Raw genomic sequence first — 15,097 nt, 5'->3', positions numbered from 1 at the left:
ATCGACTCCGGCGAGTCGCGATCGGAGAAATCACAGGTGCGGTGGAAAAACTCCGGCGAGTTAAAAAAATATCTTCGCGCTCTCTTTAGGAACCGATACCGCGTGCTCGCCTCTCGGACGCGATCGCGCCGGGACAGACTCCGGGTGGACGGGGCTCGGGACCGTTCAGGCCGGGCTGAGGGTAAAGGAGGCGGTGAGGACGTTGGTGACCCTGGTCCTGACCGGCAGGTAGACGAGGGCGGGCGCGAAGCGACCGGCCTCCTCCCCCGCCGGGGCGGCGTCGCACTCCTCGATCTTGAAGGGTTGCATGATGGTCCGCTCGGTCGGGGAGCCGGCTTCCTGGGGCACGGCGTAGCTCGCGGGCACCTTGTGCTTGTTGGCGACGTCCTTCAGCGCCTTGCCCAGCTCGGCGATGACGCTCTCGCAGGGATCCCCGATGGACCGGTGATCCTTCTTCACGTGCTTCTTGATTCTGTTCAGGTTGGCGGTGGCGAAGCCGCACTGGGCGCACTTGTACGCGCCCTGGGGAGTGACCCGCACCGCGGCGTCGTCCGGTTTCCTGGCGGTCCCGGGCGAGTCGGCGGCGGAGCCGCGCGGCGGGTCGTCCTTCGGCTCCTGGGGCGGCAGCTCCGGGCCTTGGAGCGCCGGAGCCTGAAAGTGGGAGAGCAGCAGGGGGAACTGGTGCCTGGTCAGCAGGTGGTGGTGGAGCAGCTCCGGCTGGGCGAACCCCTGGGAGCAGACGGGGCACCGGAGGGCCCGGTCGCCCTCGGCGGCCTCGGCCTCCTGGGAGCCGGTGTGCGACTTCTCGTGCAGGAAGAGGTACGGCAGGACAGAGGTCGCGAAGCCGCAGTAGGAGCAGCGGTAGCTCTTGCGCCGCTGCTCCTCCGTGGAAGCGCCGAAGAGGCTGGTCAGCACGTGGCTGCCCATGCCCGAGAAGCCGGCCGCGTCGAGGGACGGCGCCGGCTCCGAGCCGTTGGAGCCGTTGGGTATCCGGATGCCGGAGACCTTGGACGGGCCCGAGGACCTGCCGCCGGCCTTCGGAGCCGACTGGCCCTGCTGCTCCATCTCTCGCCACTTGTCCATCCCGACCTTGCCGTGCTCCCCGAGGAGGTGGGCCTTCAGCCACTTCAGGCTCCGGAATCTCCGGTTGCAGACCGGACAGACCTCGGTGAAGTGGTTAAAGTACCGGTGGCTCAGGTCGCTCAGCTGTTCGGGCTTCAGGGCGGGATCCTCCGTGCTCGAGGAGTCGTAGGTCTCCTGCTTGGTCGAGCCGCTCGGGCTCTCCTCGACGATGCCGTGGGTGTTGTGCTTGTGGACCCGGAGGAAGTACTTGCTGCACAGCTCCTTGTTGCAGATGTTGCAGATCACTCCGCCTATCTGGGCGCCATTCTCGATCTCGATGCCGTGCATCCGCTGCATGTGCGTCTTCATGAAGTACTTGTTACAGAGCTCCTTGTTGCAGATCTCGCAATAGCTGGAGGTAGGAGTCACGGAGGAGGGGAACTTCCGCTCGGGCTGAAGAGCGGGCGTCGTCGAGGGCCCCGACGTCGCGGGCGCCGGCAGAGGATGCATCGGACTCGTGGAACTCGGAGCTCCGGGCTGGTGCTCCTCGGTTATGTGTCCGCGGAGCGCCTCGTAATCGGGGAACTCCTTCTCGCAGAGGGCACAGCAGGACTTGGGCAGGGGCGTCGGAGAGCTCTCCGCTTCCTTCGAGGGCGAGGTCGGGTCCTCCGCGGCCACGTGCGCCCGGAAGGACGACTCGGCGTCGAACTCCTTCCCGCCCTCGGCGCAGGACGTCCCCTTGACGGACTCCAGGCCGTTCAGCTGAAGGATCATGGTCTGCAGCTTCCGCAGGTCCTCGGATATGGAGTCGGTGCGCTGATCGGAGGACTCGGCGTCTCCCTCGGTCTTCGGAGAACGCTGCTCGTAGCCGGAGTGCATCTTCCGCCGGTGCGCCTGGTACAGCGCCAACGTCTGGAATCTCAGGTCGCAGGTCTTGCACTCGCAGTCCTCCCCGGGCCGGTCTCCGGACTCGGAGCCGGTCCCCGCGTTCTCCGTCACGATCAGGTTTAGCGGGCTGGTCTGCACCTGGGGCCAGTCAGCCGCGACTCCCGGATTGCCCGGCGACTTCTCCGAGGTCTCTTGCACAAAGATCCCGTGCCTCTTCATCTTGTGGGTGCGCAGAAAGTACTTGTTGCAGTACTCCTTGCAGCAGAGCTCGCAAAAGGCCTCCGGGTTGACGACGCCCAGGCGGTGCAGTCGGTCCGCGCTGAAGCCGGAGTCCTTGGCCTGCTGCATGGAGCTCGGAGACAGTCTCCTGGGCGTGGGCATGAAGGTCGTCTCCTCCTGTTCGACGGCGAACTCCTGCCGGAAGAGAGCTGCCACGGTGCCGGGGGTCAAGCTCCGCCTGGCCGCGTCCCTGTCCTCGTCGGTCGCCGTCGAGCTCGGACCCCCGAGCTGGGAATCCGAGAGTTCCACGCCGTCCCCGTGGATCTTCTGCCTGTGCTTCCTCAGGGAGTCCTCGTTCTTGAATCGCTTCTGACAGACCTCGCAGGGAACCCCGGAAGTCGAGGTGGACCCCCCGGCGACCTCCATCTTGACGTTGGCCCCGGGAAACGCGCCGGAGTAGACGGCGGATCCGCCCTCCGCGCTCTGGACCGGCGAGTCCACGTAGATGCCGTGCTTGTTGGCCTTGTGCGTCTTCAGGAAGTACTTGTTGCAGAACTCCTTGTTGCAGAGGTCGCAGTACGCGTCGGGGTTGAATATCTTGACCGGGGTCGAGCCAACGGGGGGAACCCGATGCGCGGGATTGGTCTCGGGCAGAGGAAATCCGGGAAAGGGCAGGTACTGGGCCAGGGCGTTCGGAAAGGGGAGTCCCTGGAGGTGGGAGCCCACGGAGGCCATCGAGGAGACGACGCTCTGGGACTGCCACTCCTCGCCTTGGAACTGAGTCTGCGTCTGCATCTGCGATTGCACGGGTCCGGACATCCAGGGCGGCCCGAAGCCCTTCGCGCCGAGCCCGGAGAGGTCGATCGGACTGCCCGACGCGTCCATCGGCTGGAAGACGTCCGCCGCGAGCCGGACGCGGTTCCGCGAGTCCGGCGACTCGCCCAGCTGGCGCGAGCTCGACGCCTCGTCGCCGTGCTCGATCTCCTCGTGCTCGCCCGCGACCTCCTCGCCGTTCGGCCGACGATGGACGACGACGGGCATCGAGGACAGTCGCGACGGACTCCCCGACTTACCCGCCCGGTCCAGCTCCTCCGCCTCCGCCTCCGCCTCCGACTCGGACTCCGCGTGCTCTTCCGCCGCCAGGGATAGGGGGAACCTTACCGGCGTCGTCTGCTTCCGGCGCTTCTTCGGGCTGGACGAATCCGGGTCTCCCCGCGGCCGCTTGCGCGCCTCCTGCTCCTCGGTGCTGGACGCGTCGCTGTCCGGCTCGGCCGCTTCTGGCGCGACCGTCGATGCCATCTTGGATCCGCCTCTTCCGCGATTTCTCGATCCTACGCCTGGCCCCTCTTCTTCTTCCGATCACATCTGGACGGAACGTAAAAAGGAACGAGCGTTAGCACCTAAACGACTCCATCCCCCCTCTTTCGAGAAATTCCGTCATCCGTGGGTATCGTTAAAGGAACAGGTTGTTTGGAACTCGGACGTCTTCCCCGGGGCCATTTATATGATTTTTTTTCAATTTTATGCCGCGGTTTCCACTCGTCCTTCGGAGATCGAGGGTCGATGTCATCGAAAAGCGAGGGAAACGACCGGTAGATTATTTTTCTTTTCTATGACGGAGTACTTTTAATTAGCGAACTCCGAAATTAGGATACGTCTAACGAGCAAATCGGGCTTGGGGAGAGAAGGAAAACGAGAGTCGGTGAACGGACCTCGGAGGGATATTCTTCGACGACGGGGGAAACTCGGACGAGGGGACACATGACTCACGGGGATATACGCCCTCGCTTTTAGGGACGAATTCTGGAATTAAGGATGTGCGCTTCGCAAATATGAACCGCGGAGAATTACTCATTATCGATTAATCTCGGTCGGATTTCTCGGAAAAAGGAACGAAGCGAGGAGCGCTCGATTCCGAGACCGGTGACTCGTCTCGCGCGACGATTCTGAAAAATTATTGCAGATCGATAACGAGAGACCCACGCCGTCGACGCACGAGTCATCTGCCAAACGGGGAAATAATTGCGCGTCCATAAGCGTCCATACGAAAGCGAATAAATTTGCGACGAGGTTCTCGAGAGGAAAACCATCTAGAATTCGGGGGTATTTCTTAACGCACTCGAGTTCCTTTTCCGAAAAAAAATCGACCCAGCTTCCGTCGCCCAGAACCTCGGAGCCATCGATCCGACCTAGGATCCACGAGATCTACGGATTGCCGAAGTCCGATAACCCGGCCGGACCCGCGACGACGAACACGGCAACGACCTTTAAACGCGACGATGCCGATAATCAAACGATACGTTACCCTCTCGATCGATCCGCCATGTCGCCCGTGGATGGATCCTCGCGGGGCTCAAAGGGGCTGCCGGTCCAGGGTACTCGGAGCCTCGCGGGACATCTTCGACGCGTCCTCTGCGGCGAAGAAGTGGCGCGCCGCGGAAGGGCGTTATCGGACACGTGGCCGTGGGCAGGTACGAGGGCAGGTACGAGGACGACGGCGCGCGACGCGCGGAAGACACGCGGCCCGCTCCGCGTTCCGTCTCGCGCGGTTCTGGCCCTCGGCTCCGGCTCTCCTCCCTTCCGTCATCGCGGCACCTACGGCCGGCCTACCCCTCCCTTAGGGACACCGCAGGATTAGGGCTTTTCGTGCCTTTTCCGGATAGATACTCCCGGAATTATCTAGATGACCCGCGCCGCCCCGATGCGAGGGATCTACCCGACTTGTCGCCGTTCCAGGGCCGGTCGACCCGCCGCCGAGCCCGCGTCGCATCCGGGACTTGGACGGAGACCGCGGAATTTCTTTGGGGCAATTTGCCGGTCCTTTGTATCGTACCCCCCGCTTCCCGGAAGCTCGCGGAAGCTACGGGTTAAGACCCGAGAAGCGACCGCCTCGAGCCCGCTTTACGCCCGACGATTTAATCCGTTTAAATCTCTCCAGACCTCGAAGCACCTGAAATCTGTCGAGAGTTGAGAGCATTTTTCGAAGCTTCGAGTCCTCGAGGAATTTTTCCTACCACCGGGAGCGCGATTCGCTCGCGTTTTTCGACGGGAAATAATTCGCGCTGAGATCGAGATCGAATTTCCTGGACGATGATCGAAATCGTTCGTGCGGACGTTTGGATGGTTTGGACGTTCGCGGATGGGATGAAAATCGTGAAGCGAACGTTTTGAGCGGAGGAAAGTCGAATAGAAATTGGATTACGCAAAGCGCCGTTTCCTCTATGAAGGTACAGCTGTACGCATGGGGAAGGTTTGACAGCTATTCGAGAAATGGCCGTAAATACGCCCGTATTGTCGTACTCTTTCAAAATTCTGGAAAACGTGCGTTTGCCGTACATACAAAGGGGGAGTAACGCAATGGGGTGTGGAGACCAGGAAGGGTGAACTGGAAAAACATTTTGCCCCTTTTCCCGGGATGCGTCAAAGGATATGGATTTAAGTCGCGTCGAGCGAAAGTGCCGGTCGGGACAAAATTCGGCGAGTTGCGTTGAAAATGAATTTTGCGAAGAAATAAAAGAAACGCCCTAAACGTTAGCTCGTAAGAAAAACACCGTGGGCGGCTTAACGTATCCCCGGGTTTTCGAGAATTTCCCTTGTACCGAGCGTGGTTTTTAATTCGTTACTTTTATTTCCGCGCTGTTTAAAGAACTAATTGCACGCATGACCGGTTTAATTGGGAGAACGTTTGTTGTCCGCTGACATGTCGAGCCGTGTTTGGAAAGCCGTTCCCCTCGCTGTCAAATAGTTATCAAAGTTAGGGGAAGAACCCTCGGGGGATGGCGTTTTAAAGTCAATCGTTCTTTTTTTCCTTCTGGTCCCGAATAAAGTTTCACGAAATCATTACCAGCGGGTCACCGGTTCGATGTCAAATACGAATCCGGCATCAGAGGACGAAGACAAACGGACGCGAAATTACCAACTCGATGACTCTTGCTTGTTTTTAATCAACGCGACGTTATCGGTTCATTCTATCTCGGAAAATGTCGAGCGCCCATTAGATCCGAAAAAGATGTTTCCTCTATTTAATCGGTCCACTCGGCAATGACGAAAATTTCGGAGAAAAATAAAAATATTCTATGTCTCCCGATGGAGAAATTCGGTCGTTACCCAATGCTGCTAATTGTAATTGGGTTAAAACGTTCGAGGGCGATTCAATACCGAACGCGATTAGATGCTCTAATTTTGCAATTCGTCCTACATTATACCCATGAAATTTTCGGTAATTCGACCAAAGGATGAATAAACCGAATTTCGAAAATTACTCGGGAATACGTGCCATTAAGTCCGACGGTGCTGCGCAGAAATGAAGGGAATCATCAATTGCGCTCCCAAATTCGAAACTCGCCGATATTGCGTTTATTTCCTCGACCTTCCCTTTTCACGTTGCGGCAAATTAATTTTCTTTTCCTTTCCATTGAAAAAACCAGCCGATCGGAGATGTCTCTCGTTAACGATTTTTCAGAAATTGGCGTTACCGAGAAAGCTGCGGAACCACCGAAAGATCCGGAGGCTCGTCCGCGCGAGTTTCTCATAAAGTCTCTCGAATTTCCGAGTTGGGGCGAGACGTGGGCAAGTTTTTCCCATTGGAAACCATGAGCGTGGTGGTGCACTCCTACGTGCGGTATTTCAGTAGAGGCCTATTGATCGGACGCGCACCAGTATACCCGGCACACGCGCATTAGTCTTCCCGTAAACAAGACAAATATCATCATGCCAGACCTGTAAACCCATCTCCGTCCTCTTCCATCGAGTTTCCATTCCTCGCTAATGCAATTTATCCCGGGCCCTCCGCCGCCTGCAGCCTCCTTCCGAATCCGCCCCGATCAAATATTTCCGAAGCGTCATTGAAAAATAACTAACGACTCGTCCCGAAATAATACCTGAATGTCGCGCGATCGTGGGAAAAAACGCCCAATTATTTCTCACCTGCTACGCGCACCCACGGTCATTCTTGACAGTCATTACAATCCAACCGTGATAACTCGTCCCTCGATTTTCCACGAAATCCCCGATTGCTCCCTTCCCAAAATCCCTCCCGACGTCCCAGTCGATTTTGACCGATGTCCTTCCAGAGCGGAAATCCAGGAGCATCGATCCTGCCGTGGCTTTCATCTTTACGGGGCGAAGTCGGCGGATACGCATGAAGAAATAATTCCGACGGGTAAACGCAATCGAATCGGCGCGGACAGGTGCCGGTTCGCGCGAGGGGTGAAATCCGCAGTCGAAAGGGTGAGCGAGAAGGGGTCGCGAGTAGGTAGGCGATGGGTACTCCAAGTGGGAACTGCGCAACGCGTACCGTCAGATGTACCACGTGTTGCAGTCACATGCAAAGGACCAGGCCAAGTGCCGGCCGCTCCTCGCCCCTGCTTTAGTAGCCCGTCGACGTCCCCGGCGTTTCCTCTCTCGAGCGGGAGAAAGGAAAAAGAGAATATTTACCGAGTTCGTTCGATAATTTCTGCCAAATCCGAGGAACGATCGTACGATCGCATTAATCGGTTCGATGAATGAATAGCGGGCGACGAGACGCGACCCAAGGAAGGCTGTTTCCACCGGTATTTATTTGCTCGGGCCGACCGGCAAGAGGGCTCGCCACGATTTCAATTGAACGATGTTCGTGCACGTGCAATGTTTTAAATATGAAATAGATGACGTTTTTTTCATTTCGTGAAATTGTCGCCAGCGAGACGTATTACCCAGCGCACAGAGGGAGGAATAAACGGAACGTATAAAAGTATAAGTAAAAATGGAGTGAAAAAGGACTTACGATCGTTTTGCCCATCGTTCCACGATAACGGACATACTTGATATGAGAAAGTATCCCCACGTCGTCCGCTAAGGCCGTCCACTAATTTCCCCTACACCCCCGCGCTGATTCAACCATCCCTAGCACCCGCAGACCACCACCCCTGCGAGCTTTCGAACTCAGGTCCGGATCATCGTGGCCTGGATCGGGGCTCTTGTTTCGGACCTACCTTACAATTTTATTCGCTGTATTTTACGCACTGATTGAATCGATTTTCCTCGTATAAAAATGTAATGAAAAACATTGCCTCCGATGATCGGTATATCTTGCCGTTTATTAGAAATTGTCAACGGTAGACGGAATTGGAACATTTTTCATTTGTGACGATACCACGACGAAGAAGCACCGAATGTAGGTAAAAATGTTTCCCGGCAAGACCATTACCGACCAAGGGTGGAAATGTCTCTCCCGTCTTTGCCTACCGTATTTCAATTCGAAGAGTACCGCCATCTCGTGAAGTAGTAAGTTAAGCATTTAGGAAACGGGATAACTAATTTATCATCGGACAAAAATTAAGTAATCTATGTCGATAAACAACTTTGCTACATTTTAAAGCTGGACAATGTAGCTAGAAATGAATATCACGCGTATAACTTAATATATTCTATTTAAAGTAACAAATAAATTAGTTACATGATTAGACAATTTCAAATAATGAGTATCTTGGATGTAGAACTATTAGCTATTGTATCTAATAAAATTTCATTACGCGAAACGTTGAAGAAATCTCGGATGTAATCTCATTTAGATCGATGTCATTTTGGCAGAATTCGGCTGATGATTTGTTTTCCATAATATTCCATACTATCGTAATGACGACAGAAATCTTTCTTTGATAGAGGGCCAGCCGGTAAAACTTAAATATCTAACATCAATTAATAACGAGAGACCATAATATAGGAATTAATCCGCCTTTTCCCTCGAGTCGTTAGTTTTCCAAGAAAATTTACACACTCCATTATTGCATTCTTTTACGAGTTGCGGAGGTCCATTGTCATCAGGGATTTTATCTTTTGCACGAACGGACCAGTACTTTACGAACAATGGTTGAATTAAAAACCTCCATAAAAGAAGAATGATTGGAATCGCAAAGCAAGGAACGCAGACCATGCTGAATAAACTTGACCGTCACCTGAAAAAATATTATAAAATCAATAAGTACTTGCCACATTTTTCCTTCCGGAAATGTTTCAATGACCTGTCATCGAGAACAAGATTACCTGAGGCCTAATTACAAATAGTGTATCGTTACAACTTATACACTATTTTAGACGAATTAAAAAATGTAGTCTCAATCTTCAAATTGCAAATGTCATACTCACTGCCGATGTGCAAAAAATTCGTCAGCTTTATACTAAACGAGGCCTCGAAAATTCGCCAGTCGAAATACAAATCTTGAACGATAACCTTTTAGCTGTCAGTTAATTTCTTTATTTTGACTGGTTTTAACCACCAAACCGTATCTGCCTACAAATGCATGCATACGTGAACTCTGAGGAGTGCCCTATCACAAACCATCTCCATGAAAATTAAAAGCGTTTCCATCGAACGATCCGGGTACGAATTCTTTTCCGTAGCGTTCGTAAATTCAGCAGTGTACTCTACACCCAGATCCCGAATGAAATACGAAAGCTTTTAAGATGGCGCCATGCATGCTCCGTAATTTCCCAAGCCATTTCTAGGCTTCTATAGAACCTGTGAATTCTTTGTCACATGCTCCACAACGTGTACAGCCTACAATGGAATTTACTAAAAGGAAAACACGATTTAACGAAAAAACAATGGCATCGCTGAAGAAAAGAAAAAGAAGCGCGTACAACCGCGAGGAAGAGGCCAGGTACGATTTATCGCTGCATCTTTGAAATCGCCCATGTGTACCCCATGCATGTTCATTCATATAATCACAGTTATTCATTTCTTATAACTTTTATCATTTACTATATTAAGTCTGTAATGACATTTTCATTTATAGATTAGAAAAACTAGTACTTGGAGTTTCCAACAATGTTATATGCCATTTATCAGATGACGATACCTCGTTAAACACTAAACAGACAACACTTTCCATAGACTTATGTCAGAATGAAAAAAATGAAAAAAGACAAGATATTGGTACAGAAAATAATACCTCTGAAACTGAAGTGTATGTTGAAAATACCGAAGCTGAATTCAATAAAAAAAAAGAAGCGGCGTGGGTTGACAACGATGCATCGTATTCGTAAGCATATAAAGGAAAATGCACTCACAGAATTTTTGTGTGTGTATTTTACTAGTCACTTTAAATACCTGTACTACGATGATGCAAATATTGAGAAAATCTTATTGACAGAGTATCCACTGCATTGGCATTGCAGCGCCGTACTTTACCAGGACAAAGGCCAGAAAAATCCTATGCTGAATTATTGCAAAACAAAATGACCAAGGTCTTTGGTACACCGAAATGGGCCGAACTTGACAGAGATAACGAGATTGACCTAGATGATGTGGACAGTTCAATTTTAAAGGTATTAATAATTACATAATCTAAAGTGATTTTTAGTATGTCATTCTTTCTAACATAAGAGAGAGAATATGCATAAAGATTACATACAAAATTGCAGCACAGCAATCATTTATTGCCAAATAAAAAAGTTTTTTTGCCAAAAACTACCCTGGAAATAAAGGCCCTGGCTCGAATAAATAAACAAACACAAAATGAAGGATACCTTTTATCCGATGTACAATTTCACCCAACCTCCACCGTTGCCTTAGTAGCTGGAAATTCAGGAGTTTTGTCGATCTTCCAAGTAAGCTTATATTAGAGTATAAAAGAATTATTTCTCCGATTGCTCGATGGTGTATGTTTTGGGTTACAGGTCGACGGAAAAGAAAATGAAAAATTACACAGCATGCGGTACGAGAGATTTCCAATTAACACGGCTCGTTTTCTCAAAGACGGTACACAGATAATTGTTGGCTCCAAGATGCGCAATTATTGCCATTCGTATGACTTAATTACGGGGAAAACCTTTAAAATTCCATTACCACATGCAATGACCAACATGAAGGTTTATACCAATGTGAAATATCTTTACTGGCAATATTTTGCTTATGTATATCAATGTATCAATATAGTGCTATAATTTTCATAGAAATTCCAAGTATCTCCAGATGGGAAATTAATAGCTGTCTGTGGAAGGATGGGTGAAGTTCACTTACTGACAGGTGACACTAAGGAACTCGTGGATACATTAAAAATGAATAAAAAATGTTATGCCGTGGCATTCAGTCCCGACAGTAGAACGTTATTCTCACACGGAGGTACGTTGCAACGTTATTCGTTAGTTTCCTATCCAACCTTTGTAGACAAGAATTTTGATTAGATCTTAGGATCACCACGCCCACGGTGAACGTAACGTACGATTTGTTTTTCTAGATGGCGGCGTGATTTACTCATGGGATATGACGAGTCGCAGATGTATCAATCATGCGATCGACGAGGGTTGTTTGTGCGGTTCCGCGATCGCGATTTCCCCTAGCGGACAAATTGTCGCGACAGGTAGTAAGCAGGGAGTCGTTAATTTTTATGATCTCAAGGATTTAACGCAAAAACAGGTACCGACCCCGCTAAAAGTCATTCTGAATCTCGTCACACCGATCACCAGTTTGCGCTTTAATTCCACGTCCGAGATCCTGGCTATGGCGTCCGATGACGAGGACAACGCTGTCAGATTGGTACACCTACCTTCCTTCACAGTTTTTTCCAACTTCCCAACTTTTCAAACAAAGTTACACAAAACCACAGCGATGGATTTTTCTCCGAACAGCGGTTTCTTTAGTATTGCAAACAATAATGGCATCGCCTACTTGTATAGATTGAAACATTATGAGAATTATTAGTAAACATCCAAACAATTTAGCCCAATTTTTTAAATAAGTTTTTATATCGAATAAAGTACGTTTCGATTATCGAATATCAAAAACATGTTAATATCGGTTGTATAAAGAAAAGATTCACGTTCTCTGTACACGATTCACTTTTATTCAAAGTGCGAGGAATTTTTTTTCGCACGAGCGAAAGCGTTACCGATTGGGCTTTCGGGTGCTTACTAAAATAGTACACCGAAACGGTATAAAAAAGATGCGATGTGTCCTTTTACAAACATCTGTTTTTCTGATAAAATACTGTTTTGCAATGTGTCTCGATTTATTCTAGTATGTTTATATGCCGAAGATATCCAACGCGACCAGTCGAACGTGAGATAGGGTTTGCTCATCCCCGTATAAAAACTTTTATACCGCGACACTTTATGCTTAAAAGCGCGGGTCCACGCATCTCCCGGATTAAGGTAACACCGAAATGTTACGAATTAATTAGAATACTTAACGCGATATCGTAGGTACACTTTCCTCCGGACGAACTGCTTTGGTCGTTTCACAAACCTTACCCACCGCGAGCGGTGACTTCTCCTAAAAGTCCGACTTTAAGTAGTCACTCGAACTTACGGTTACTTGCGGATTAAAGAAAAATCTTTCGGTAGAAAACCCACGTCTCTCCGGCGAATTACTTGATTCTGAACATATCTAAAAATCATTCGGTATAAGTCATCGCGTTAAAAAAAAAAAATCTAAAAACGTCGACCGAAAGCGCACTGCATTCGCCCGACCAACGAGACAGCAAAAATTAGAGCCGAACCGTAGGGGGTGTACGTATAAATATTTACAAGAGCTCGCGCGCGTAACGTACGCCGATTACCGAGCCCACTTTACCAAGTTGTCTTGCAACCTTTAACGTTTCATGATGGGGAACGTCACCCCGATCGACAACTTCGATTCTCGTAGAAAATATTTACAGAGCTATGTACACGATACGTCGTTCGGACTGTCGCAATTTCTGGCCAACTCGGGCTCCCTCGTTGCAGCTAGATCGAAGAGAACCGGCTATTCCGGCTACTGATCAGCCTGTGCCGTGGCCAGAGCACTCGCCTCCCCGCTGCTGCTCTCAACGATCAGCATAACCGTCTCCGCTGCACCCCGAACGCACTCCACCTGGTGACCAGCCCAGTCCTTTCGTTGGCAGAAGGTGGAGCAGTAAGGAGTGCGCCTGCAAAGGGAGCACTCCGCAAACGCCTCTCGGTTGCAATTGGCGCACTACACGGATAATGAAATCGTTAGTGCCATCCTGGCTTGTGATACGAGCTCAGGCTGACCTTCCCGAAGGTATAATTTCTAATAGTCGGAACAGCGTTCGCGTTATCCCGAGTTAAAATTTATCTCACGGTTTCTGTGAGCCGAGCTCGCATTCGGTCGAAATGAATATACGCACCTTTTTATTGTGCGTATCGGAAGACGGCTGGAGTCCCACGGTCTCGATGACGTCGCCCCTGGCGCCGAGCTGGGCGGCGAGAGCTTGTTCCCTTCTCTGCTGCCTACTCAACTCTTTGGCCTCCTCCAGGGTCCTCCTGAATTCGTAGGCCAGCTTCAACATCTTATTGGACATTTCATCGAGCTTCTTGAAGATTTCTTCGTTTTGTCCACTCTCTGTCTGCACGCTTGGAATGACCGAGTCTTGCTCCTGCGATTGTTGCACAACTAAGCCATCAGCAGAGACGAATTCTGGCCAGACTTCCTTATCGGGAACCACTACCTCGTTCTCGCTGTCGTCGTTGTTGCTGCCGTCCCTCGAGTTATCGCTCTTGTGCTTTCTCGTGGGCGTTTCTCCATCGGACGTTTCCCTGGCTCTCCTTCGACGTTTATAGGGAGTGAACAACCGAACCGGTCCGGTCTGAAACGATAACCGATTGTTCAAATAAGAACTGCGCGTTTGTATTTGTTGTGATTAAAACGTCGTCGCGTGGTTAATTTCAGCCTTTCGTATCGATGCATGGATCGGATCGATTCTTAAATTTACGCGTACGCTAAGTAAGATATAGGACTAAAGCACTTACCGCGCTGTCGTCGTCGCAGCAGGCTGCGCAAGTGCACGAAGTAGCGTGTGGCTTCAAAATTTGTTCATCTATAAGGGTCTGGAGACTTCGGCCGCCAAATCGAATGCTCCTTTTCCAATCTTTGCTCGATGCTCTGCCGCAAAGTGCTTCGAACTCGCTAGGTGTGTACCAATCTTGACCGAGCTTGATACAACGTCCACGACCACCCGAACCGAACCGACTCTTGTGGAGTTCGGCATTGGTATTTTTGCATCTGACCGGTAGAACGGCCATACTGGCCGACTCGGACCAGCTGCATACGGGTTGCGAATTTCCCGTGGAAACATGGATCTGTTCGGATTCGGGTTCGTCGGTGCTATTCTGTATCACAATATGGGTGGCTTTTAATTCCCCGTTCCACCTCAAGGGATCCGCGTCCTTGTCGTGGCGAGGTTCACAGATGAATCCATTGTCCACGCACAGCATCTGTTTGAACTGACCGGAACTGGGTAACTGTAACATGTAAACGAATAAACCGAGATGAGGTGTTTTAGTTTCATAACAACGAACACGATTCGACCGCGGCACTCGGAAGTGAGATTTTCGTTGACGCGCTCGAGAGAGAATTAGGTTAGAAAGCATTAACGCGTCAAAGAAGCCGTTCGGCGCGAACACCTTTTTGGCACGACCACTCGGTAAAAACACCCGCAGGAAACGTTTCAAAATCCCTGGACACGTACCTTGGACCGTCGCGGCAACAAATCGATAAGGCACGACTCGATTTCGTCAGGAATCAGGAATCGGGAGCCAGGAAGGTGGGAACCGCGTCGCGGAGCGCCTACCAGACCCGGTTGGACCGGTCGCAACGATGGAAGCTACCTGGAGCTGGTCCGAGGTAATGACGTTGAACGTGGTGCCGCTGGTCGAGTTGGCCACGCCGATGATGGAGCCGACGGGCAAGGAGACCGGGACCGGGACGCCCTGGACGCCCGCGACGCCCGACACCGCCGAGACGCTCGCCGTCACGGCGACCGGATGGGCCTCGTGCTCGGGCGCCAGTCCGCTCACACCGCGGCCTTCCTCGGTCTCGTTCGCCAAGGGTTCGGACATGTTCGGTACCACGGCGACGCTTTCCGATCTTTGGCTCTCCTCCATTTCGGCTCTTCCCGTTCCCTCCCCCACCCAGTGGCCGCGACGATTCACGAGCGCCGCCGAACTT

General features: G+C 51.3%; 3 protein-coding genes across 6 annotated transcripts; 1 reads left to right on the top strand and 2 right to left on the bottom strand.

Annotated features, from left to right (window-relative positions):
- Positions 1 to 165: 165 nt before the first annotated feature.
- On the bottom strand, positions 166 to 3,468 carry LOC105699601. Its single transcript, XM_012424735.1, has one exon. The coding sequence runs from the start codon at positions 3,466 to 3,468 to the stop codon at positions 166 to 168; it is 3,303 nt and encodes a 1,100-aa protein (XP_012280158.1).
- A 6,167-nt stretch (positions 3,469 to 9,635) lies between these two features.
- Positions 9,636 to 11,870, top strand: LOC105699820 (U3 small nucleolar RNA-associated protein 18 homolog). Of its 2 annotated transcripts, none has more exons than XM_012425160.1 (7): positions 9,636 to 9,809; positions 9,945 to 10,190; positions 10,302 to 10,476; positions 10,573 to 10,758; positions 10,828 to 11,019; positions 11,104 to 11,272; positions 11,388 to 11,870. In XM_012425160.1, exons 1-7 carry the CDS (start codon positions 9,712 to 9,714, stop codon positions 11,849 to 11,851), a joined length of 1,530 nt encoding a protein of 509 aa, XP_012280583.1. In that variant the 5' UTR covers positions 9,636 to 9,711; the 3' UTR covers positions 11,852 to 11,870. The 2 variants fall into 2 exon arrangements, with proteins under 2 accessions (XP_012280583.1, XP_012280582.1); XM_012425159.1 differs by having other exon boundaries at positions 10,828 to 11,031.
- A 100-nt stretch (positions 11,871 to 11,970) lies between these two features.
- On the bottom strand, positions 11,971 to 15,048 carry LOC105699819 (deformed epidermal autoregulatory factor 1). Of its 3 annotated transcripts, XM_012425158.1 has the most exons (5): positions 14,758 to 15,048; positions 13,900 to 14,391; positions 13,599 to 13,736; positions 13,278 to 13,526; positions 11,971 to 13,102 (listed from the first exon to the last, which is right to left on the bottom strand). In XM_012425158.1, the coding sequence occupies exons 1-5, from the start codon at positions 15,031 to 15,033 to the stop codon at positions 12,902 to 12,904; spliced, it is 1,356 nt and encodes a 451-aa protein (XP_012280581.1). In that variant the 5' UTR covers positions 15,034 to 15,048; the 3' UTR covers positions 11,971 to 12,901. The 3 variants fall into 3 exon arrangements, with proteins under 3 accessions (XP_012280581.1, XP_012280580.1, XP_023290138.1); XM_012425157.1 differs by having other exon boundaries at positions 13,278 to 13,736; XM_023434370.1 differs by lacking the exon at positions 14,758 to 15,048 and adding an exon at positions 14,619 to 14,747 and having other exon boundaries at positions 13,278 to 13,736.
- Between the last annotated feature and the right edge of the window lie 49 nt (positions 15,049 to 15,097).

This window comes from Orussus abietinus, unplaced genomic scaffold, assembly GCF_000612105.2.
Source record: "Orussus abietinus isolate OABI.00-Male unplaced genomic scaffold, Oabi_2.0 scaffold10, whole genome shotgun sequence".
In the NCBI taxonomy this organism is placed as follows: Eukaryota; Metazoa; Arthropoda; class Insecta; order Hymenoptera; family Orussidae; genus Orussus; species Orussus abietinus.
Note: the sequence above shows the minus strand (reverse complement) of the source record. Positions and strands in the feature narration are given on the sequence as shown.

Bases quoted from the DNA above. Each gene is read 5' to 3' on its own strand.
- LOC105699601 (XM_012424735.1), bottom strand. From the start codon at position 3,468: ATGGCATCGACGGTCGCGCCAGAAGCGGCCGAGCCGGACAGCGACGCG.
- LOC105699820 (XM_012425159.1), top strand. From the start codon at position 9,712: ATGGAATTTACTAAAAGGAAAACACGATTTAACGAAAAAACAATGGCA. The intron at 10,477-10,572 runs GTATTAATAATT...ACAAAATTGCAG, and splicing joins TGGACAGTTCAATTTTAAAG to CACAGCAATCATTTATTGCC. The intron at 11,273-11,387 runs GTACGTTGCAAC...TTGTTTTTCTAG, and splicing joins AACGTTATTCTCACACGGAG to ATGGCGGCGTGATTTACTCA.
- LOC105699819 (XM_012425157.1), bottom strand. From the start codon at position 15,033: ATGGAGGAGAGCCAAAGATCGGAAAGCGTCGCCGTGGTACCGAACATG. The intron at 14,392-14,757 runs GTAGCTTCCATC...TACATGTTACAG, and splicing joins TTACCTCGGACCAGCTCCAG to TTACCCAGTTCCGGTCAGTT. The intron at 13,737-13,899 runs GTAAGTGCTTTA...TTATCGTTTCAG, and splicing joins GCTGCGACGACGACAGCGCG to ACCGGACCGGTTCGGTTGTT.